Below are 23,860 nucleotides of genomic sequence, written 5' to 3' on the forward strand. Positions count from 1 at the left end.
TGTGTTTTTAGAATTAATTTCCCCAGCATCGTCCACTATTAAAAAGTCTCAAGTCACCCTGAGAGATGCAATATGCAAAAACATTCACAGCAAAACTCTCATTTATATTGTGCCTTTATCAATTCCAACCTGTTCCACGCTTTGTATATGTACTTCCTCTGCCACTCCACAAACACTAGACTGCAAAAACTGCAAGTGGGTTTTAACTGAACGGTATGTGTGCAAAGTGAACTCCCTTTTCCACGCCTCCCTTCTCCCCAAGTGACTCAGCCTCTGGTGGAGAAGCCTCGGAGCTGTTAAGACACCCAGATGAAGAACGATTCTGTTCTTCGGTGCAGCACATAACTGAATTGCCAGAGGTGTCAGCTGCTGGATCTTCTCATTCATGGTAGAAAGAGGTAAGCGTTGGTTTTAATATGAGCTGGAAATGTTTATGGGCCACACTATTGAAAGTGATGCTTGACTGGCAGCAGCCAACCTAAGAGACACTGGTGAGCTGGGATTGTTATGATCTTCCGCATTTGTGTATTCAGATAGAATCTCAAAACATAAAAAGCTGGGTTTTCAGGATTACAACAGAGTTTAGAAAACTTGCATGTACAATTGATTTTTCAGACCAATTCCTCATTTTGTTGGTGGTGGCTATTTCAATGATTGTGTCCACCTGGCTTGGAAAGGCAACTTCATAATAAGCCCTAGTATGATGCCATGTGTGGAAGAAGAATGTAGCATGAACTTATACCTGGTTGCATCTTATGGGGAACGTTGGAACAACTTGCTTTCACAGGAGGCATATTAGAAACCCAGTAATCATGATTTTAAAGACAAAGTGTTAAATAAAGCAAAACTATTTAGGCAAGAACACGTTTCTTTGTTCAAAATAAAGAAGTTTCAAATTGTGCAAAAATTGTACCAGCTAGAAACAGTAACACCTGGAGTGTATGAAAATTGCTGTCAGCATTCTGACAGTAACTAGCTGATTCCATCCTACTTTTTAAAGATTTGTCTTTCAAAGCAGAGCTGTCTCCTCCCAAATCCAGAATAACCAGTTCTTGGAGCTTGCCTTGCTATGAATAGACAAGGGATTTCAGCCTTAGACTTTTACAGTCAGCCCTCACACCTTCCCTTTCAAGTGTTTGCAATCCACAATTATGGCCAGCAGGTCCTAATATAGCAGGAACCCTAAATGCAAGGGAGAGTATATCCTACCAATCTGTCAAAAAAACTTGAGGTGTGAAAGTTATGAGAGTGGAGCCTGAGGATCTGATTTGTCTATAGAACATGCATGTGTGAATATTGCTTTTGTTCTGAAGAGTGACCAAGGTGGATTTTTAGAAGGCAGCAACATTTGCATTGACCCAGGGGCAAAGTGACAGAGGCAGACTACCTGCTTGCAGAATGGAAGTGGGTGAGCTTTGGAGGTGGATGGGATGAGTTGCTGAATCTTTTTCCTGCCCACCTCTCTCCCTCACTTTCTTGGTGAATCTTCCACACTTCTCCTGGGAAAAATGAACAAGGGAAAAGTTTCAAATGGGGAGTACAGGTGAAGTAATTCAGTATTCCCCTCTGTTCTGGTTCTCCAGATATGTTATTAATACTGCCCCCCCCCCTTATAGCAGTCTCACCTAACCTAATGCCTCTCAGATATTTTGGATTTCAACTCCCATCAGCCTCAGCCGGCATATTCAATAGAGTTGGAGTCTGAAATATCTGGAAGGCATCAGGTTGGAGAAGGCTGCTTGATAGGAGAGGCTGTCCCTGAACTCCATCCCCCACTATGGAGCACCATGGATAGCTCCTATAACGCTCTGAATAAAAGCTGCAATGGATAAGGAACCCCACCAATATAGGAGTGATCAACCTGCCCTGCTTTTACTCAGTATCTAGCACCAACATCATGTTTAATTTGGCTCTGTACCTTCTAGATTTCTAAAGGGTGGGGTCATCATATAACATTTTTCTGAATTTTTTTTTAATCTTTAGATGTCTTTCAGTTAAGAATATGGAAGCCATATCCTTCTCATCACTCTATGCATGTTTGTGTGTGTGCCTGTAAAATTATTTGCAAATGGCTGCAGAGGAAAAGATGTCACTTCTTAAACAGGAATGTGTAGATGCCAGAACATTATTTCTTTGTAGAGGCAGCAGGCAGATGTGGGGTGGTAGAAAATTTGCTATCCTGTCTCTGATGCCTGGAAAGGAAAGAAACTCTAAGAACAAGCCCCATGGAACAAAAAGCCATCCAGAATGCTCTGGGAACTTCCTAGAATGTTCCAGGGACACTCTAAGAATGAGGCTTCTATGGCAAGGACAGAGCAAATTCCTACCACATTTTTCCTTTTCTCCTGTGCTTTTTTTCTCTCCCCCCCCCCCGCCCCCCACGGGACTCTAGTGGACAGATGGGGCTGCAACTTCTTGCACCACTGCTTTGGAAATTAGCAAATTAATCAAACTGAAATTATGCGAATGCTCAAGAGGTCTCGAAATCTGATACTACTTTCAAAATGATAATAATAAAGTATAATGAATTTTGCAGCTTCTATAAAAATCACCAAGCATATTTAAAACAGACTCTAGAAGTCACTGGTGGAAAAGCCTAAGTAATTACCACCTGATCCTTTTTGATAGAGAAATTCATAATAATATTCTCCTTTATAACTAATATTTCAATAAAAGTGTGTCCACATACGATTGAGTGGGCCCAGTCACACATGATCAGGGAAAATGTGTTGGGCCAATGAAACCTGCAGCAAGCAGCATGCCTGTGTCTACATACCAGGAAACAGGGCCGGGTTTCCCAGAAATGTCTGCAGAGATGCCTACAGGTGCATGCGCAGAGTTGTGTGATGTCTACACATCATGTCTTTGCTGTGCGAAACACTCCCTTGCAGTGTGAACAGTTATGTGAACTGCCCTTATGTTTTCGGAAACACAGCAAGGTGTTGGTACTAAGCCTGTGGGAAACCCATAAGGTTGGTTTATCCATTACATAGTTTGAAATGCATCAACACTTAACCTTCTTTCATGAGCAAAGGTCATGAAAGCTTCCCTTGACAGCTGGCCTTGGCATGTGTCAGGAGGCACCAAAGCCAAAAGCAAAGCTTTCAGTCATCCATTTGGGTCAATGCCTACTCCATGCTGATCATGTGTACCCCATCCCCCTCAGGGCGTTGTCCAGGCAAGGCAAGGCATGCTATTTGGGACCCATGAAAGGGAGAGTTGTGTGCTTGCATAAGTCTGATTAGACGTTTTCTAATTGCTCATATTTGGGACATAAACAATGAAGGATGACCGACTAGCGAGAACCCTGCGGTGCGCCACTTGGCAGTCACTGGTTGTCCAATCAGAGATCAGGGATCCCTGGGATCCCTGCGGGATGATCAAAGCAGATGGAGGAAAAGAGAGGGGGCAAACAACCATGGGAGCCCGGTCGTCTGTCCGGCGCACCACGGCTTTACAGAGCAACCCACCCGCCTTGGCTTATTGCCATTTGTGGGCTAGCGTGGTGTGGACATGCACTGTGTGGTACAAGGATGAGAGAAGAGGAAGCGGAATTTCAACGGCTCTGTGTCTCTCATAATATCCCAGTCCTGGCATTCGGCAGCACAGGAAAAATAGTTCCTACCCTTGTATGGAGGAGCCCTTACACAAGGCCTGTGGGTGCACCTCTTGTGCAAATGCACACCCGCAGAAGTGTGCTGATGGATCACGTTGGGGTCCAAATGAACCTTTCCCAGGACAGATGCAGAAACACAATCACAGCCCCAGAATGCACACAGTGCAACTACACAAAGCGTAGGAAAGGGTACAATGTGATTACAAAGATTTCAAGGAATGAAATGGGGGCGGGGGGGGGGGGCAAAGATGTCCAAATCTCACTTTTTTAGGATAACTACAAGGGCACAATCCTGTGCAAGCTTAGGCAGAAAAAGGACCTGCAGAAGCCAGCATGGTGGGCATGATGGCATTGTAGGCCTTTTTCAAACCTAAACCTGCATAGGTTTGAGACAGAACCTGCTTTTAATCTTGGAGATTTTAGAACTAATAACCCAATGTGGCTGTGAAGACAATGCCCTTGAGCCTGTGTTTCCACCCCTCAGTCAGGATCACTTGTCTGGCTTGAAAGGAAAGTCTTCCCAAAAATCTTGAGTCCCTTCTTCTCTGATACAAGAACTGGCCGGCTAGGACGTCACTAGGATGTCACAGTAACACAACATGAAACCAGGACGGGATACAAACTGTAGTCAGAGATCCTGTGAGATAGTTATTCCGAGATGATTCAGCAAGGTGATGTTTTCATTCCATTTCGTAATTATTAAATATGTTTTCAAGGCACTAGATGGAAAGATAGGTAGCAGACAATAAGCAGAGTGGCGACAAAGCAGCTTGTTATGGCTCTGAGTGTGCAGCTTAACGCTGTAATGTACAGTTTCCAATGAGTAGAAACTGCTGGGAAGAAGGAAAAACCAGAGAAGTGCCTCTGGTAACCTCTGTGGCCGATTGGACAAAAATGGTCAGAGAGTTTGTGTACTGCTGAGCCACGCTGACTTACTTAGAACAGCAGGGGGAGTTTATTTTAATCCATAAACCTGGAATTCCTGCGTTTGTCAGCAACTACTTGTAACGTCATCCATTTAAAGTAGGACTGGACTGAAGAAAAACACTGCTTCAAACGCGCCACCCTATTTACACACAACTAATGTGGGGCCTCTTGATGATATTTTTCACTGGAGAGGAGGATAAAAATGTTCCAAGTGCTTCAGGGATCGCCCTAAGTGGCGGCAGCAGTCTTGTTCGGCCCCCTTGAGCCTCCTGCCAACTTTATTTTAGCCCAGGATGGAAAACGTGCGGCCCTGCAGGTATTTTGTCCTTGTTCATGATCAAAGCGGTGAGGAAGAGTTGTTCTTGATTTGCACCTGGATGGTGCTGCTGCATTGTGGGAACAGCTGGATGAATCCAAGAAGTTCCTGAGCTTATCCAGGAACTGGTTGCTTATTGCAAATGCTCTACGGAGATCTTAGTGCTGAATGTACATTGGTACAATTTAAAGGCCCTCACAAGGATTTGTTGTCCAGCCTAGGCCGCTCATGTGTCCTTTGGGTGATAACGCATGGTTTGACCACTGCCAGAAAGCAGTGTGTAGATGGAATGAACCCCAGCGGCCCAAAAGTACTGCAAGACTTGACTCCAGTGGTGCGAGCATGAGCCATCCTGCTACAGAGCATTACTGGTGTACATTGTAGTAAGAAACTGGCTGTGTTCACACATCATGACAAGCAGCCTGTGTGGTTACCAAGGTTCACAGTTTTTATTGTGATCCACACGACAGGTGATCAAGTGGTTTCTACTTGACCAAGGTTTCCGTCCTCCCTGTTCAGTCCTCCCACTGCTGGCCTGTATCCCATCAGCCACTGTGCCTGATGCTCAGTGCCATGGCTCCCTACTTAATGTTGCCTGCTTCTTCCTCACTGGGCCCCACAGAGAGCTAGATGGCTGGAATGGTCTTGTGGTTGCCACCCTTACCAGGACAGTGGGAACAGTTTGATTTCAGACTACAAAATAAGCCATGGTGGCTCAGTGACACCATAGAACAAACTGTTGTTGCTTATCATGGTTTCTGGAGATCAGGCTGCCATAGTTCAGTCAACCTGACAGACCAACAATGGTAAAAAGAAAGCACAATTTGACCCTTTGTCACCATGACTGTCTGTTTGAGCTAGAAAAATGACAACCATCTGGACAAATGTCTTCTCCATAACAAAAGATCTCTCCGCCATAACATTTGGAAGTTCTTGCTACAAACTTTGCTTCTGTACTGTGGCTAAACCCAGACCTCACTTGCTGCCAGGAGATCCGTGTGTGTGTGTGTGTGTGTGTGTGTGTGTGTGTGTGAGAGAGAGAGAGAGAGAGAGAGAGAGAGAGAGAGAGAGAGAGAGAGAGAGAATGCACACACAAAGTAAAATACAGGTTCAAAATTTACAAATTATATCACAGTCACAGTACTGGGCAATTTTTGTGATCAGCATTGTTCTGACAGACTGATTCCCACTCTGCATCTGTATGGTGAGTAAGCACCACTGAGGTTGATGGAACCCATGACAGGATATAGGTCAATCCTGTGTTGACCCCTTGAAATGTGCCTGCCAGAACAGAAATTGGGTGATGCAGGAACGCCATGCAACGTACGTCCCTGGTGTGTTCTTTTCCACCTTGTAATTTGATGCTGATTCTAAAGCTAGAGTTGCTCCCCTCCTATGATTAGTGATTTTTATGTCTCTCCATGTCAGCTCATTTTTCCCCCAAGGCAGCATTCCTTTACTAATTGTCACACCCTGTTACTACTCTCTTGCCCAAACAGGCTGGGTTATAAAAGCAAAAGGTAAGCATTAAAGTAAGATTAAGACAAAAGCACAAGATATGAATACAGAGTGATTCCCATTGAACTTCTGCCTTTCCTTTTTATTTATTATTATTTTATTATTATTATTACATTTTTATACTGCCCATAGCCAAAGCTCTCTAGGCAGTTGACAGCAATAATCATAGAATCATACACTCAAGTCACCCATCCCACTTCTGCCCAGGCCTGACCTTGCTTAGCTTCCAAGATTAGGCAGGATCAGGCACTTCAGGCTACTACACTCAATCTCTAAGATTTCATAGAATCACAGAATAGGAGAGTTGGAAAGGTCCAGTGATGCCATAATTTCAGTCCCTGCTCCACGTAGGATTCAAAAATAATGCACCCCCAAAAGATCTTGAATGCCTCCCTAAGTAATTGGTTCCATTGTCGTATTGCTCGTTAGGAAGTTTTACCTGCTGTTCAACTGGAATCTGGCTTCCTGTCACTTGAGCATGTTATTCCATGTCCTGAGCTCTGGGTTGATCAAAAAGAGAAGACGAAATTTTGGCCTTCTTCTGTGTGACAAGTATTGCAAGAGTGCTTTCATGTTTCCCTTCAGTCTTCTCTTCTCAAGGCTAAATGTACCCAGTTCTTCCAGCCTCACCAAAAAGGGCTTTGTTTTCAGTCTCCTGATCATCTCTGTTGCCCTCCTCTGAAATTTTTCCAGTTTATCTGCAACTTTCTTAAACTGTGCTGCCCAGAACTGGATACAGATAAGGCCTTAGCAGTACTGAGGAGGTGAGATCTGGTACTTCATGTGATGCAAAACTGATAGTTCTATAAATGCAGCCTAAAGCAGCACCCCTTCCCTGCCTTTTGCAACCGTATCACGTTATTGACTCACACTCAGCTTGCCACGTACAACAATTCCAAGACCTTCTCACATGCCGTACTGCTGAGTCAAGCATTCCCCACCCATGTAGTAACTGTGCATTTGCTTTCTTTTTCCTAGGTGCAGAATTTGGCATGTGTCTGTATACAGTTTCATTCTGTTGCTTCCAAACTATCAAGAGCATTTTGAAATTTGTTTCTGTATTCCAGGATATTATTTATTTATTTATTAAAACATTTCTATGCCGCCCCATTCGCCGAAGCCTCAGGGCGGCTCACAACATAAAATATAATACATAAAACAAATTAACAATATAAAATAAGTTGCCCTGACCAGATAAAATAAGCAAATAATATTAACAATTAAAATGACGTTTAAATAAAAAGGTCTTCGCCTGGTGCCGAAAAACAAATAACGAATTAGTTATCCCACCTAATTTCTCTCCTCTGTCTTTTACTATATCATCTGAAATTGGATAAATATTTCCTGTACCTCCTCATCCAAAGCATTATTAGAAAAGTTGAAGATCACTGGACCTGTGGCTGAACCCTGCAGTATCCCACGCTTTACTTCTCCCAAAGTTGAAGGTGCCATTGATAAGCACTGATTTGATTCTGATTCTGTAGCCAACTGTGGATCCACCTGATAATTGTTCCTGCTAGCTCACTTTAATCAGGAGATCATGGGGCCCTTTGGCAAAAGCTTTGCCAAAGTCAGGATAGATTATGTTCACAGCTTTCCCACTGTCCACCAGAAAAGTTACCTGATCAAAAAATGAGATCTGATCAGTCTGGCCGGATTTGCTCTTGACAAATCCATATTTGGCTTCTAGTAATCCCTGCATTGTTTTCAAGGTATTTGCAAACTGGCTGCTTTATAAGCAGCTCCAGAAGTTTCCCAGGATTAATGTCAGATTAACTGGCATAGTTTCTAGGATCCTCCTTTCTTCCCCTTGAAGACAGGGACAACATTAGTTCTCATCCAGTCATCAGGCACTTCACCCATCCTCCACTTCTCAAAGATAATAAGCAGTGATTCTGCCAATTCCTTTATTACTCTAAGATGCTGTCCATCAGGCCCTAGAGATTTGAACTCATTCAAAGTTAATAGGTGTTCCTTGACCATTTGCATTTCAATTTCAAGCAATCCTGTCCCTCCAGGTTGTACTTCATCCTTATAAGGTTGTGCTTCATTCTTATTGGGTTGTTCATAGTCCCTCTGTGGGAAGAAGAGAGAGCAAAACCATCTGGAAGTAGCAGTAGAAGACAGCTAGCGCTAATTGAAGGACATCTGGAGTTGTGAACATCGCTAGTAGAGTAACTGTTAAGTACCTCCTCTCTTCACCATGTCTCGATCCTAAATTAATTCACATCAATATGAAACCCACCCTTCTCTTCCATTGCATTTTGATGCCAGGCTGTAGTGATAGTAGAACCCACAAGTCACAGAATCCCCCCAATCTTCCCAGACACTTTGGGAGTCTGAGACTCTGTGAGGAAATCATGTTACTATGAACCTTAAAACTAAGGGGAATTTATATAGGCTAGGCCACAGAGCTTCTAAAGTACTGGCAGAAAAAAGCTGACTGGATTTCCTGTGAGAAATAATGCGATAAATAAGAATTGGAGGAGTTACCATTTCAGGCTCTTTTTTTGAATATGATTTAATATTGCCCCTAATAGAGATACTCCACTTGCTAGAAGGTCTGAAAACAAGAAATATGTACCACTTCCCCTGAAAAAGAGAAGCATGGATTATGCACCAAATGCTAGAAAGCTGAAATTTGGAACACTCGTGGCCCCAAATGCCCCGATTGCTAGACAAGCTTGAAAAGGGGATAAAAAGCAGCATGCTGGCACAAAGCAAGCCCCATTTTGTAGGAGGAAATGTTAGATTATGAGAGTTTCTATTGCACCTTCCTAAGATTGAATTAGCATTATGTGGATTTTCCATATTTCTTTCTCTGTTTTAAAGGATCAGCTATTTTACTTTTGCCTTGTTTTGGAAATAACAGTACAGCAGTTTCTGAGGCAATGTAAACTAGAAGCCAAAATGTTTATCTCATGGTTTAAAAAAAATGGGTTCTTAAGAAATACTCCAGGTTGGCAGAATGCTCAGTAGGCATTTTGTAATGTCTTACAGAATTCACTGCAGCTTGGAGCTTATTTAATTTAGTGGGTGAAACCAAAGCTTACAAGTCATATGTCCTATTACACTTGTCAATGAACACTTTTGTAGCAAGAGATAAATCAAAAGCATATAGGCAACATTAGTATTTTCATGGTCAACAAGCTGGATTCTAAATCTTATACAGACACACTGAATTGCTACAGTGAGCAAGGCTTTCTGACCCCGATCCGATTGGTTTTCTCAATATATGAAATATTTGTTTTAAAAGCATTATAGAACAGATGATTTATGCAACTTTCCATTAAAATAGAAACTTTATGGGTTGTGGATTTATTATGAGTCAAAAATTCGGGGGCCTGTGGTTCATTGCCTTGGTTCTTGCAATAACTGCAATAATACACAATTTAAATGTTACCTTTTAAATCAAGTGATTATTTTAAAATCAAGTGGATTTACTTAGTTAGAATTTGATGGATGCTTGCTGCCAAAAAGTCCTGGAAACTGAAAGTTAATCTTACTGGCATTTCCTCAAATATTGAGTCCTACCCTAGTTTTCTGGAATCTTATTCGGGTTCCTAAGAGGGACTTAGTATTAACTAGTTTTGTATGCAGCACAACCCTTCCCATGCTTCCAGTATGGTGCTTCAGTACAAAACCAAATGTGTGGAACTACTGAATGTGGAAGTGTTGCAATCTTTGTATCCCAGCCATTTCTCAATGGTTATGTTAAATCCAGAGTTGTTTCCTTTCTTTTTTTCATAATTCCCTGACCCAACCATTTAGTGGATGGAGAAACCTGGTCACTTCATCTTTATCAAATGTAGATTTCCAGCCAGTTTGAGTGTAGTTGACATCATCCAGGGGTATCTCAGATTTCTTTGTACCTGAGCTTTTGGTGGGAAGGTGGGCAGTCCATGAGGCAATAGGAAATCGTGAGTACCTTCCTGCTTGCTCGGCCTGCATCTGGAGAGCGACTGGTCTCCCCGACCAGTGCAAGGCAGCAGTTCCCAGAGAAAACAAGGAACGCCTTGTCAGATGGGATGCAGGCAATGTCCATGAGCCAGCCCTGTGTTGGTGGAAGCATGCCCAAGAAGCAGGGGATTCCCATCCATGCATCTGCAGAATGTGTAAACTTGGCAGCCTAAATTGCCACTAAAAATAGAGCACAGCTACATGCAACTTCCAGGTTTAAAGGCAGCATGAGACTGAAGACCAGCAGCTGGGAGTGGCCTAGGAGGGGTTCAAGCCCTGTTTGGGGGCTTCCCAGAAGCATCTGGTTGGTGGACCTTTGGGCTGATCCAGTGGGGTACTTTTGTTTTCTAGGTTTCCTTCTTAAAGCTGCCCCATGAAGAATAAGAATTGGATGCAGTCTCCTTATCTCCTCACATTCTTTTCTGGATTGGGTTTCTTCCTTTGTAGACTAACACTCAGTCTCTGTACTTTTCACTTTCTTTCAGTGCACACTCAAGGATACGTCTCTGAAGAAAATGACAACATTCACTGCAGGAAAACCATCCCCTAGCAAAAATGGTAATCTTGTTGCCCTTTTCATCTTGCTTCTTTGGGGTAATTTAAAAGGTAGGGAGAAATAATATAACCTCCCCACCCTTTTCCCAAAAACATTTGAAATACACAGATTGACTGAAATGGTTTCTAGCCATTTATATTTTTTGATAAATAGGATTTCATATTCAGCTCCGTGATTATTCTTATTTATAGATTATAGGTTATTCATCCATCTATTTGGTTTATAGATGGGTGGAAATGCATCCAAGTACTACTGCTCCTTAACACTGAAGAGACTTGGAATTACTTCTGTGTAAAAAGGTACTTAAATGCCAAGCTTATTTTGAAGGCCTTCTCTAATCCAGATGCTGAAACACCCACCACCCTAAGCTTGAGATATCGTTTGCAGTGCATAGTCATCCTCTCACAGGCTGGATGCATTTGGAAATAACATGCAGAAGCTATAATAGAAAACAGTCCCTTCAGGATGGACAAACTTGTCCCATATAGCTCAAATTAAACTTAGTGGGTTGTAGCCAGTTTGAGTCATATTTGGAGTATCAGTGGAACTCAAAATCATCAGGGACACTGAATCCAGTAGGACTCGAGTTTGGTGTTGTTTCATGCCATCAAGTTGTCTCTAAGTTCTGGTGACCCGGTGAATAGAAGTCCTCCAGAATGTCTTGTCCTTGACAGGCCTGCTCAGCTCTTCCCTGCTCAAGGCTGAGGCTTCCTTCATGGATGCAATCCATTTCATATTGGGTCTTCCTCCTCATGAATGTCTTCTCCAGTGAGTCTGGCCTTCTTGCAATGAAAGCTTTACTTTGGTCATTTTTACCTCCAAGGACTAAAGTTAGTCTTTTCCAATTTTAGTCCCATTTATTTCCATGCATCTTGCTAACTTAAAACCTATGAGTAAGTCTGAATCTAACCCGCTGATAGGTTAAAGGTGCATTGCCTTTAAGTAGCTGCTTCATGTTATTAATGCATGGATAGGTGTTGACATTGTTCAACTGCTCTTCTTGATTTTCCTTATCTTGTTTTTTGGCAGCTTGTTGTCAGGTTTATCTTGGATCTGAACATCAGATCCTCAGTATTGCATTGTAGAAGGAACAGAAATAGTACCTTCCATCTTAGCTTATCTGGCCTGGTTCACAAATGCATGTCTTACCACTTGTTTCTTCACTGAGTGACTCACAGTTAAGTACGTGGTTCTGTAACTGAAGCAAAGAGGTGGAATGAAAATTCTAACTGTAGCAAATGATGGATCATCCATGCCTGCAAGCCATCACTTAATGCACCAGTTAAGTGGTGTCCATGTGTGTGTGACAGAGAGAGAGAGAGCTCGATGGACACTTTGTTGGTTCTTCCTCAAAGTGGTTGGAGATCATTTTCTAGTGCCTGACTGCAACAAAAACAGGTCAGGATTGTGAATGGATGAGTTGATTCATGAATTCATTTGTTGGTTCATTTTAAAAGCACTCATAGCCTATCTTTCTGCTTCATTTAAAAGCATCCGATGTGGCTTACATTTGCAATCAATATAAAATAATATTTAAAAGCAAGCTAACAAAAAGGAGAGGGCAAATAACAGAATAGCACCAAGGGGCACAGACTAAACATAGAATCATCCCAAGGCCAACCAGAACAGAAATGTCCCCGGCTTCAAGTGAAAAAGCATAATGCAAGGGGACAGACGGCTCTCCTGAGGTGCGGTCTCTGGACAGTGGCAGAAAAGGCCTGCTCACCGGGCATCGAAGGTTAGATTAATCTGTTGTGTAACATCTCTCATATCCTTGTCTATGCCCTAATAGATACGAAGAATGCGTCTCTTGCAGTGAAGAGCAGACAACAAGTTATTAACGAGGTCAACAAGCGAAGGACCCTGTTACAGGATAACAGCTGGATAAAGAAAAGACCAGAGGATGAAAAGTAAGGGAAGAAGCGCATCACCTGAGCATTTTCTTGGAGTTACTGAAACAGCTGCATGGGGCACATTAGAAAATGGCACGGAGGATGAATCTAGCAGTGGTTCCTAACTACAATAACTGAATTTAATTTTCCTGTTCAAGGAAGCCTTAGGGATGGCATGAGGCCCTCCTTGGAAGGTTGATTGTAAGCAGGCAGTCTGATTGGCTCAACCCTTGCTTTGATCCAGCAAGACTCATCTTTTATCTTTCAATTTTTAAAAGCAGTGCCAAGGAGCCACTGACCCAAAAGCCTTCCTCATGACCACTCCCCCTCTGCTCAGCTGGTGCTAAAAATTATCTCAGTGGGGAAGAGGGGACCTACGACCCCTGCTCAACCTTTTCCCCTGGGTGCATTTTGCATATGGCTGGGTGAATTTGTGTGTGTGCCTCTGGCCTCAACCATTTCTGACTCTCCGCAGTGCTTTTCCCTGGGGAATGTGGCATTTGGGTTCTCCATTCTGTATGGTCTTCAGACCCTTGACCCAAAGCAAGGATCATCTCCTTGGATGAGAGTGGGCCATTTGTGGCCCTTCAGGTGTCTTGGTTTAGAGATCTCAGCCTTGTTCACCACTGGCTAGGCAGACTAGCCTGACGGGAATCGTGGCCCTGGAAATGTTTCGGCCTGCATGTTGCCCATCCTTGCACCAGACAAACAAGTTCTCATTAACTGCCACAGGAAAGTGTTATATTCTGCAGCGACTGGAGAACCTTTTTGCTTCCAAGATTCCTGCCAGAGCTTGTTCCAATTGCCACAGCTACAAGGTTCAAAGAGAAGAGGATTGGGAAGCACGATACAGAGACGTGTGTGTGGTTTGGGGTGTGATCTTAACAAAGCTCTCAGGGAAAAGCACTGCACATCAAAGGGAAATATCAAAGTCTCACAGAAGAGGTTTAAATCAAACATGGGTCGCTCAAGAGATGGAATGTTGAAGGTTGCTTTAGTGAAAGCTTTCAGGGCCTCGTCTCTTGCAAGGCATGTAAACTTCACAGGGCTTCTCTTCAGATGGCAGTTCTAAGAATGAATCAAAGTAGAAGAGATCTGGAATGTACCAGTTTAATCTTCATCGTTCTTACTGAATCTGTTACAACCAGTTTTTTTACACCCAATGGTTAGGTTTACTTCATGATTTCTGGGCTGTGTTCCAGGGAACCCCAGGGTGCCTCCGAACCTTATCAAGAATTCCTCAGTGAGTCGATCAATTAACACGGATGAGGTTAATTGAGAGACAGCTTGCCACAGTTACCTAACTTCTCATCCCATGCAATGCACAGTCACAGGGAGTGCCGAATCTGCAGGAAAGCAAGTTCTGTGCTCATGCGATGCAACAGGGAGGCCGAGAGAGCTTGGCTGGTAACTTGCTATTTAGTACACATTGCTCAGAAAGAGCCCAGGGAGTCTAGCAACCTTTACAGAACGCAGCACGTCACATCGCATCAAAATCATCACTCTAGCATTATATAACCATCAAAACATCCATTGATAGATAAACAAATGCAGCAGTTGCCTATACCTCCATGGCTCAGATAAATAGGTACTTACCTGATGCCTAAATAACAGCAGTGTGTGAGACAGCCAAATCTATACTGGCAAAGACTGCTGGGGTGCTGCCACCAAACAGGCCCTGCCGCTTGGAGCAGCGCTACAAGCCGCTTTCCTCAAGCGCGGTGCAGGCAAAGCCTCCATGAGGCCCTTCGGGTGGTTCCCCACGAACCTGGGAATCCACCCAGAGTTGCGCTCTTTGTGCACGAGCTCCCAGTCTGTGGCATCCCCCCACAGTAAACGCCAGGCAGGCCGCAGTGGTGCCCTGTGCTCAGGATCTGCGGAAGGCATGCTTATTTCAGCAACCCTTCCTCGAGCACAAGAACAATCATGGTTTTATTGTTGTGGTTGGTTAAAAATAATGCCCTTCCGCATTTTGCTGTGTTTTCCCATTGGCCTTGACTTGGGTATGCATGCTGTAAATAAATATAAATATCAAACGCTTGGTCTGTTGCAGCACTGATGAGAACTATGGCAGAGTGGTCCTTAATCAATACAAATCGCAAGACGGTTTGCACAGGTACAGTCACATGTTCCCCACCCCCGTTATCTGAAGTGTGGCGCGTTATGCAGGCGATACATCTCTTGTTTGGTCTGCTTAATAATTTGTAATGAGCACCTGCTCTGTTGTACTGGAGCAAAGTCAAGCCTTTGGCTTAATTAGCAGTCAGGATCACTTCGATTGATAGTGATGAAATATTGCTTTGGTCTCAAGTTTGAGAGAGTCGTGAAATCTGATGTACACAGTCAATATATAGTTCTGCCTTTCAAGTATATAAATGGATTTGATATGCCTGCTGTTTCCTAAAGGTACCAAAAAAGATGAAAAGTCAATTCGTAACATGATATCCCATATTAATTTGGTAGCCAAATCCTGTTTTTAAGGTGGTGAAGAAATGAAAAATAATGTTATTCTCCCTCTTGAACCTTTTGATTGTCCATTGGCTGTTGTCAGTTTGAATGTACATGGATCTTAAAGTGATTTCATTTTATTTTCATATCTTGTTTTCATATTTAAAAAAGTAGAAATAAAACAAGTCATAGAATTCATTAGAATCATCCTGATCTAGAATAAATGGTGCTAGTTTGGAGAAGATAACTGGAAGAGTATTTACTGCTGAGAATATTGTTAGGTATACCTCCAGGGTTCATTCCATTCTTATTCAGCGTTGTTGTTGTTGTTCAGTCACAAAATCATGTCCAACTCTTTGCAATTCCATGGACAACATTCCTCCAGGTTCTCCTGTCCCCCCAGAGTCCCCCCAGTCCCACACCCACCTCCCTAGTGACCCCATCCAGCCACCTCAACCTCTGCCATCCCCTTCTCCTTTTGCTGTCAATGGTTCCCAGCATCAGGGTCTTTTCCAATGAGTCCTTCATTCTCATAAGGTGGCCAAAGTATTTGAGCTTCAGCTTCAGTCCTTCTAAGGAACAGTCAGGGTTGATTTCTTATTCAGCATGGTCACACTGGAACCAGTGATTCATTTAAGACATGGCTAACTTCTCATTGGTTTTTGGGGTTCCTTTAAGTATGTGTGTGTCTGGATCCAACCCATAACAGACAACTCTCTTGAGTTGCTGGAAGTATGGAGATAATTCATTGGTGATTGTTTGTGATATTTAGTCAAAGTAAACATCTTACGTAATAAATATCCTCAGTATATCCCCTCAACTGAAATATTAGTCTTTTAATTTATTTTTGAATTCAAAAGATCATTCTTAAATGCCAGATGTCACTCAGCTGGAGGATATTGGATACTTCAGTGACTGAAAGCCTTTAAAGTCATTAAAATACCTCTTCAGCTATCAATAAAACTGTAATTAATTTTCCTCAATCACAGGACCACAGATGAAAATGATGATCAAAAAGCTTTGCTTAGCCGATTCAGATCTGATACTACTTTAGACAGGTAATGGTTTTGTATCAGCTACTTTACTGGTTCTCATTTTTTAACACGTAGATGTGACAGGACATCTTGGATGGCTTTAAACCCACCTGGTAGGCCTATAATTTCATTCAGATTTGATTACTGTGCTATGTGGAGATATTGGTATCATGTAACAATTCATATTACATTTGGGCCCGTCAGACCTGGGTTCAAAATTCTCCATTTGGTCATGAAGTACACATGCTGATACCTATTGTATTAAATGGATATGCCTCATTTTTTCTACTAGTTTCAGGGGATTAATCTCTTTTAATGATACATCCAAGCAGCTTACTATCTTAGCTTCTGGGGTTGGTTTACCATATTTATAATTTTGAATTCATTAACAGACCTGATCTTTAAGTTCTGAACTGAAAGTTTGCTTACTGTAGTATTTGCATCTTTAGGTTATTTTGTGTTTTAATTTGTTAAGAGTATTTATAGACCATTTTCTATTTACAGTTAATTATAAAACAATAAATTGGCAATGCTAGTCGCTTTGGGATTCCTTCTGGAGGGTAAAGCAAGTTGGAAATAAATTATGAGACTGATGATGAAAATTGTTCCGCTGCAGAACAAGGGCTGTGTGAGCTATAAGACTGGCAGGGTTTGCTTATTTACCACACAGACCTTCAGATGCATATTCAGAAGTAACTTCCTGGTACTGGTACATATGTGATTGCATTTGCTACCTGAAATGTTTTTCAGCAGAGACTATAAAATCCATAAAGGCCCGGAAGGGACTTGTTCTTTACTGTAATGCAAACCTAATGGATTAATGAAATCAATGTTAAGCACTGGTCCCATCACGTCTGCAGTTTCACATAATGGCTGTAAATCCCCAAACTGTGTTCCGCCAGGAATTGTATATGATGGACATCCTTACATTGTACCACAGTTCAAAAAAAGGTTGTGTATGGAGATGGTGGTGTGGAAACATGTTCCACATGCACAAGCAATATGGGATTGCTTTGATTGCAGAGCCATTTTATATCTGCATTAAAAAACTTGTCAAAGTATTTGACATTTTCCTCTGCCATGCAAGACTCGTTTATAAAAGAATGTACAATAATCTTGGGACATTTAATAATTCATTGATTTTGAAAAACTTAATTCAAATAACTCTTTCTGCAAACTTGAACCTTTTTCAAAGAAATAAGCAATAGCATTATAATTGAGTCAGCGAGTATTCTATTCTGTTCTCATTAGCATTGTAAAATTGCATGCAGCTGCAGCTGCAAACTTTTTCTGCTTTGCTAGGAAATAGTAGATGTTGACATTTTAATTCAGACAGTCTTTTAAGATAAGACAGTTTCTACTCTTAGTGAGAACTCACTTTGCTACTTACCTTTATTTAGGGTTTCTGGCAACATTGATGCTGACAAGGCAAATAAGCTTCCTGGTTTAGATAGCAGAGCAAGTAAGAGGTATGTATGAGCCAGGCATTTGAATTATTGGTTAAAGGGTGCTCCAGCTTTGATAGAAATCAAATAAAATGCAACCACACATATTCTTCCTGATGTGTAACCACACACTGACGCTGACATGGGAAACAGAACATCATCTAGCTGACCTGCAGGATTCAGAACTTCAGAAAGGATTCATGCTGCATGAAATTGGTCTGGTGGAGGAACAGAAGGCTACCAAGGTAACCAGTAAACCAAACCTTATGGGAAGCACCAAGGCTGAGCCGTGCCTACCTTGATTCTAACATGACTGGTCAGTGTTTTGCGCATGATCCACAATGGCATCTGAGTGACATAATAGCAAGCGGCTTGTGTATTTCACTTTCCTTTTTCCTAGCATAGCCTCTACCATTTTTAACTCAGGCTGTCACACTTCAGGCCCATCATGAGAAGGCAAAACTCCCTGGAGAAGATGAGCTTGCTAGGGAAAGTCAAAGGTGGAAGACCAAAAGAAAGACCGACTATGAGATGGGTGGAGTCCATGAAAGAGGCCACAGCCTGGAATTCACAAGAGCTGAGCAAGGCTGTAATGGATGTGACACTTTGGGGATGTTTTGCTCATAGGTTGGAGATGACTTGACAGCACATAATAATTAATTTAATGGTGTGTCTGAAGCCCAGCAAATTTTGGCCAGCCTTAACTGAAGGTGGCTTGTTTTAATAACCACAATTAGGATTAACCACAGTTTAGGTCATGGAGATGATGCTAAATTGTGGTTCATTGATCATGGAAGTAAAACCTTCCGGTTTCCTCACAGCCACTCTGGAATGTAAGACCCCAAGGTTTGCCTGACCTGGTAAATTGTCATTTGTGTCCAGCCACACCCTGCTTCTCCTTTTTGCTCCAGTTGTGCCTCAGCAGAAGGTTGATGGAGCTGTACGTTATGTAGTCTTCTCTCAAAGAGATGATGTTTTCCGTATTTCTGCCAATCCATGTGTCTTTTGCATCTGTGTTTTTAAAAATGCTTTGGTATTTTATAGATGAGCTATTTTTATCTGGGCGTACAGGAGGACCGGGGGTGGGGGGGGGTTCTGCCCTTTTCCTGCAACAAAGCCCATTCATGGAAGTCACCATAGCACAGTAAGTCACCAACAGACATGGAAAGCCCATGGTGTCTCCTATCCTAACCCGTTCTGGTCCTTCCTATCCTGAGGCAACTTGCATTCTGACAAAACTGGGCTTCTTGGGGGTATGGAAGGTGGGCATAAGCCTCTTTCTTTGAATTATGACCCGTCTGCTGAGTTCCAGGGATGGGCGAGAGGTACGAGGCCTCCTCTGGCTCGGCCTGATCTCACAGGAGCTGCTCCACTCCCATGGTGATGGCCCACACCCATGTAGCAAATGCAACTATAACGATCCTGAGTCATCTCAAGAGCAGTCCTTTGGCCCTTGTAATGCTTTCTTGAGGACCGTAATTATTTGCAGTCTCTCCCTGCACCTCAGGCCTGTAAATACTTTTACAAGCTCAGGTGGAGGATGTTCCCTTCCAACCACTTTCTCTGTGTTTTCACAGCCATTGCAAAAAGAACCATGTGGAGTCTTCTGAGGTTGCCTGTGTGGCCTCAGAGGGTAGGAAAAGGAGGTATTCCAGTGGGCAAGGAGGGGGTGGCAGAGGAACGGCTGGGGCATGGACTTCTGCCCTGCCAAAGGCCCCTCTAGAGCAAAAGCATTTAAAAGCCAGGCAGAGAGGTCAACAGCGCCTCTGGCACTCTTCCTCCTCTGTCCACAGAAACTTAGCAGGGCATTGGATCTATGGAAGCTTCCAGGGATTCAGTAGGTCACCACATAGCTACTTATGTACAATTCCCAAGGCTTTTGGATGTTTCCAGATTCAGAAGGGCCACCTTCGGTGTGTGTTTGCTGGTCACAGTTATCCCTCAATCTCTTAGGAGGAGAATGCCCCACTTAGTGCCCCTGGGATGTCCATTTGGATCGTGTTTAGAAACCATGAAATTTAAATCTTAAAGTTTGTTTATATTGTGTTGTTGTCATTAGGGTTATACAGAGGGTGCAAGGAAGAAAGTGAAGTTCAATTGTTTTAAATCTGGGATCCTTTAGCAGGAACTTTTAGAGAAAAACCAACTATGTGCATTGATATTTTTGTATTTCCGCTTCCTGGCTGAACATTTTAGTTAGCCATGATCTCATCAGCTGAGGCAGATTATTAATTCCAGAAAAGGAACAGATAATCCAATGGTGGATAATATGTAATACTTGATACATATAATACTTGATTATCTCCAGCACTTGATTATCTCCACAAACTAGGTCTGAAAATACTTAAATTGCATTTTATTTGGTTTTTCCAGCAAGGAGACTGATATATCTGCCAACACAGGCAATGTCATATCACCTGTGAAGAAGAAAAGGTATCTGTCCTATTTTATTTGGTGTCTTGGAGTATAACTCATGTATTAATAAACTTAAATGTTTATGCAAAAAGTGCTTTCTTAATGCAGAATTTGATTCTAATCATTATCTCAGTCAAGTCTTTTCAAAGAGATGTTTAAATTCCAGAAGGGTAAAGAGTACAACTAATTCAAAAGATAAATTTGCAGACTTGTTGTTGTTGTTAGTCGCAAAGTCATGTCCGACCCATTGCGACCCCATGGACAACCTTCCTTCAGGCCTTCCTTAAGCTTAAGTGGACTCCATCCCCCGGAGTCCACTTAAGCTCATGCCAACTGCTTCAGTGACTCCATCCTGCCACCTCATCCTCTGCCGTCCCCTTCTTCTTTTGCCATCTATTGTACCCAGCATTAGGCTCTTCTCCAGGGAGTTCTTCCTTCTCATTAGGTGGCCAAAGTATTTGAGTTTCATCTTCAGGATCTGTTCTTCTAAAGAGCAGTCAGGGTTGATCTCCTCGAGGACTGACCGGTTTGATCGCCTTGCGGTCCAAGGGACTCGCAGGAGTCTCCTCCAGCACCACAACTCAAAGGCCTCAATCCTTCAGCGCTCGGCCTTCCTTATGGTCCAGCTTTCACAGCCATACTTTGCAACTGGGAAAACCATAGCCTTGACTACACGCACTTTTGTTGGCAGGGTGATGTCTCTGCTTTTTAATATGCTGTCTAGATTTGCCATAGCTTTCCTCCCCAGGAGCAAGCATCTTTTAATTTCTTGGCTGCAGTCCCCATCTGCGGTGATCTTGGAGCCCAGGAAAATAAAATCTGTCACTACCTCCATTTCTTCCCCATCTATTTGCCAGGAAGTGAGAGAACTGGATGCCATGATCTTAGTTTTTTTAATGTTGAGTTTCAGGCCAACTTTTGCACTCTCCTCCTTCACCCACATCTTCACATTCTGCCACGAGAGTGCTATCATCTGCATATCCCTGATAGACCCAAGTAGAAGTGATTATATGGATTATATGTATTTTGTGTTTTAAATAATTGCAAACCATTCTGAGAGTGTGTGCTGACAGAATGGTCTATACAAACTTTAAATAAATCTAATTTAATGGTTCCCTACACCAATGTAAGATACAGATTTGGCAAAGTCCTTGAGGAGCTTAAAAAAACTTGGGGAGGAATATCCTGCCAATGCCAAGGGTGGTGCTAGACGGATTTAGGTTAGCAGTGCCACAGCTGGGGTGGGTTCACATGGCACAACAAACCACAATGGTTTCTTGCTTAGGTAGGTATGTTGAATTGACTGAACCCTGTCATGTATTTCAGCATGGTTTTTCAAAGCCTCCATAAAAAACCATAGTCTATTCTATGGCTATTCTATTCACCATGGTTTCTTCAGTCCTCCAAACATGGCATCGAGGTTTCCATGGTCCTGGTATACAGCTACCATAGAGACCTGTGGAAAGAGTGGCAGCTGCAAGAGCTGCTTCAGCCAGCCAATATAGGATTGAATTCCAGGTGCAGTGGCTGATGGGATATATGCCAACAGGGGGAGGACTGAGTGAGGAAGCTAGAAACCATGCTGGAGTAGAAAGCACTTGATTGTCTATCAGGCAGATCCAGGCAAAAACGTGCATTCCATGGAAACCATGAAGCATTGCTTCTCATGGCATGTGAACCTGTTACTGTTACTAAAAAGATAGTTGCCTTTTAGGCCCCTGAGAGTTTTAAGAAGCTTTCCTTGGGCAGGCTTGATCAGAAGGTCTATCAGGGCCACCCAGACACAGTCCTAGTAATTCTTCCTTTTGGGGCATGGCATAATATCCTTGTGTCCTAGCCTTGCGACCTGGAATGCTTTAAGTGGAGGTGTCAGGGGTCTTCTTCAAGCAAAAGACAGTCTGATACTAGAAATGTGTGCAGATATGAAGACACTCTAGCCATTCGGTTCCCCCTGCTTTTGCAGAAAGTGGCGACTATATTCCAGGAAAAAAGTGCTAGATACTCTCAGAAATTCTCCGTAGGGAGACAAAAACTCAGAAGTATACGTTGAAAGGTTTTGCTTTTGCATTAATGAAAATCACAATAGGCAAAATCCAGTTAAGCTCACCCAAGTGCTTTTATATTTTAATTGGGATGTAAACAATGGGGTTTAAACTTACCCATTGACTAGACAGCACCCGCCATGCCTCAGATGTTACTGTTGTTCAAACACAAGACATTATAAAGCAAGTTATAATACAAAGAAATTCTCCATTAATTAACATGGAACAGACAGTCATGGATGCCTCCTCCAGTTTCAAACCCGAAGGCTGATGCAGACAACGCGGACCAACACAAAAGGTAAGAACCAGTATTTTAGCAAAATTTGCATCTGACTTCCAATCGTAGAAAAGAATGTGCGCTTCTTTGTCAGGTTGTCAGCGCCTGCACAGTTGCTTGCAATATTTGCTTTAGAAGTAAAACTTAAAGGAAAAAATATGAGCGCTTCCACAGTTAATGCTTTCTGAAAACTTTTATAACTTTAAAGCAGGGATGGGCTTTAAAGTTTTGTGTGTGCGCGCGCGCTCAGGGGGACATTTGATTAGAAACCTTGGCCCTGTGTAGTGAAATGCTTCCCTGTACTGAACACTTTGCTATGTGCCAGGCACAGTCCATTTTCAGTGTGTGTCAGAGAGCCAGTGTGGGGCAGCGGTCATGGGTGCGGGTCTGGGACTGGGACTGAGGCGATTTGGGTTCTACTCCACCCTCAGCCATGAGGCCAGCTGGGTGACTTCGGGCCAGTCACAGACACAGACCTCACAGGGCTGTTGTTGTGAGGATAAGATCGAGGAGGAAGTGAATGACGTAGGCCGCTTTGAGTGCCTTGTAGAGAAAAAGAGAGAGAAAATCTAACAAACAATGTATCAGTCCTCTTTTGGACTTGGCTTTCTCGGTAGCTGTGCTAAACTTCTTCCAACAGTTTGGGAACCAAAGGACACAATTGTGCCAAAGGACACAATATTTTAAGCACACAGGTAGCATAAGTGTCTCCCTGCCATTTTTTTACCTCTAAAGTAAAGGCAGAAACCACTAAGTTTTTAGGAACCTGGAGTGAGGGACTTTAGCCAGTTGCCCCTGCTGTGGTCCAAACCTAGACCGGAGTCCTGCACCTGAAATTTAAATTGCCCAACACAATAAATTCAAACAAATAGATACTTTCTAACAATGAAAATCACAGGAGTGGGGGGAGTCCTAGTCTGGACTGGGACCACATCAAGGGGTAAGAGTTAAAAAACTCTCCCTCCCATACTAGTACCATGATCCAAAATAAATTTACTTTGGAGTAACAAAAGAAAAGAGATACCTGCTAGTTGTGTCTTTAAAGTAACGTGTAGTTTGCCCCTGAGCTAAAGGTCTAAATGTTTAATTAGAAGCTTTTTTCATTGCAGCTTGGTTGGTTTCAGTGTAATAACCCACACGCAGGGGGTGGGTTCAGTGTGGGTTGTTCTCCAATTTGGGGGCTGGAGCAGCTAGGAAGAGTTGCGGAGACGCAGGAGCGCTCAAGAGGGAGTAGAAGGAAGGCCCACCTAAAAACCTCAGCGGAGCACTCCGAGTAAGTCGGCTGAGAGTCACAGGGAGCAACAGAGTAAGGAAGCAGGGAGGATGGCTCAGGGCGCTGCGGAGGCCACAGTGCTGTGGGTACCATTCAAGTCTTTGCCATGTCATGTGAACCCAGGCAGGGTTTGTTTTTGGG

At 42.9% G+C, this 23,860-nt stretch overlaps 1 protein-coding gene across 1 annotated transcript in view; it reads left to right on the forward strand.

The window, feature by feature from the left end:
- The first annotated feature begins 10,852 nt into the window (after positions 1-10,852).
- SCEL (sciellin) overlaps positions 10,853-23,860 on the forward strand; it is a 44,466-nt gene continuing 31,458 nt past the window's right edge. The window contains exons 1-7 of the mRNA XM_044437759.1: positions 10,853-10,895; positions 12,686-12,803; positions 14,839-14,901; positions 16,223-16,291; positions 17,668-17,736; positions 20,086-20,145; positions 22,399-22,467. Coding sequence (XP_044293694.1) covers positions 10,853-10,895; positions 12,686-12,803; positions 14,839-14,901; positions 16,223-16,291; positions 17,668-17,736; positions 20,086-20,145; positions 22,399-22,467 — 491 coding nt within the window. The remainder of the gene's footprint in view (positions 10,896-12,685; positions 12,804-14,838; positions 14,902-16,222; positions 16,292-17,667; positions 17,737-20,085; positions 20,146-22,398; positions 22,468-23,860) is intronic.

Source organism: Varanus komodoensis, unplaced genomic scaffold (genome assembly GCF_004798865.1).
Source record: "Varanus komodoensis strain SLA01 unplaced genomic scaffold, ASM479886v1 scaffold31, whole genome shotgun sequence".
In the NCBI taxonomy this organism is placed as follows: Eukaryota; Metazoa; Chordata; class Lepidosauria; order Squamata; family Varanidae; genus Varanus; species Varanus komodoensis.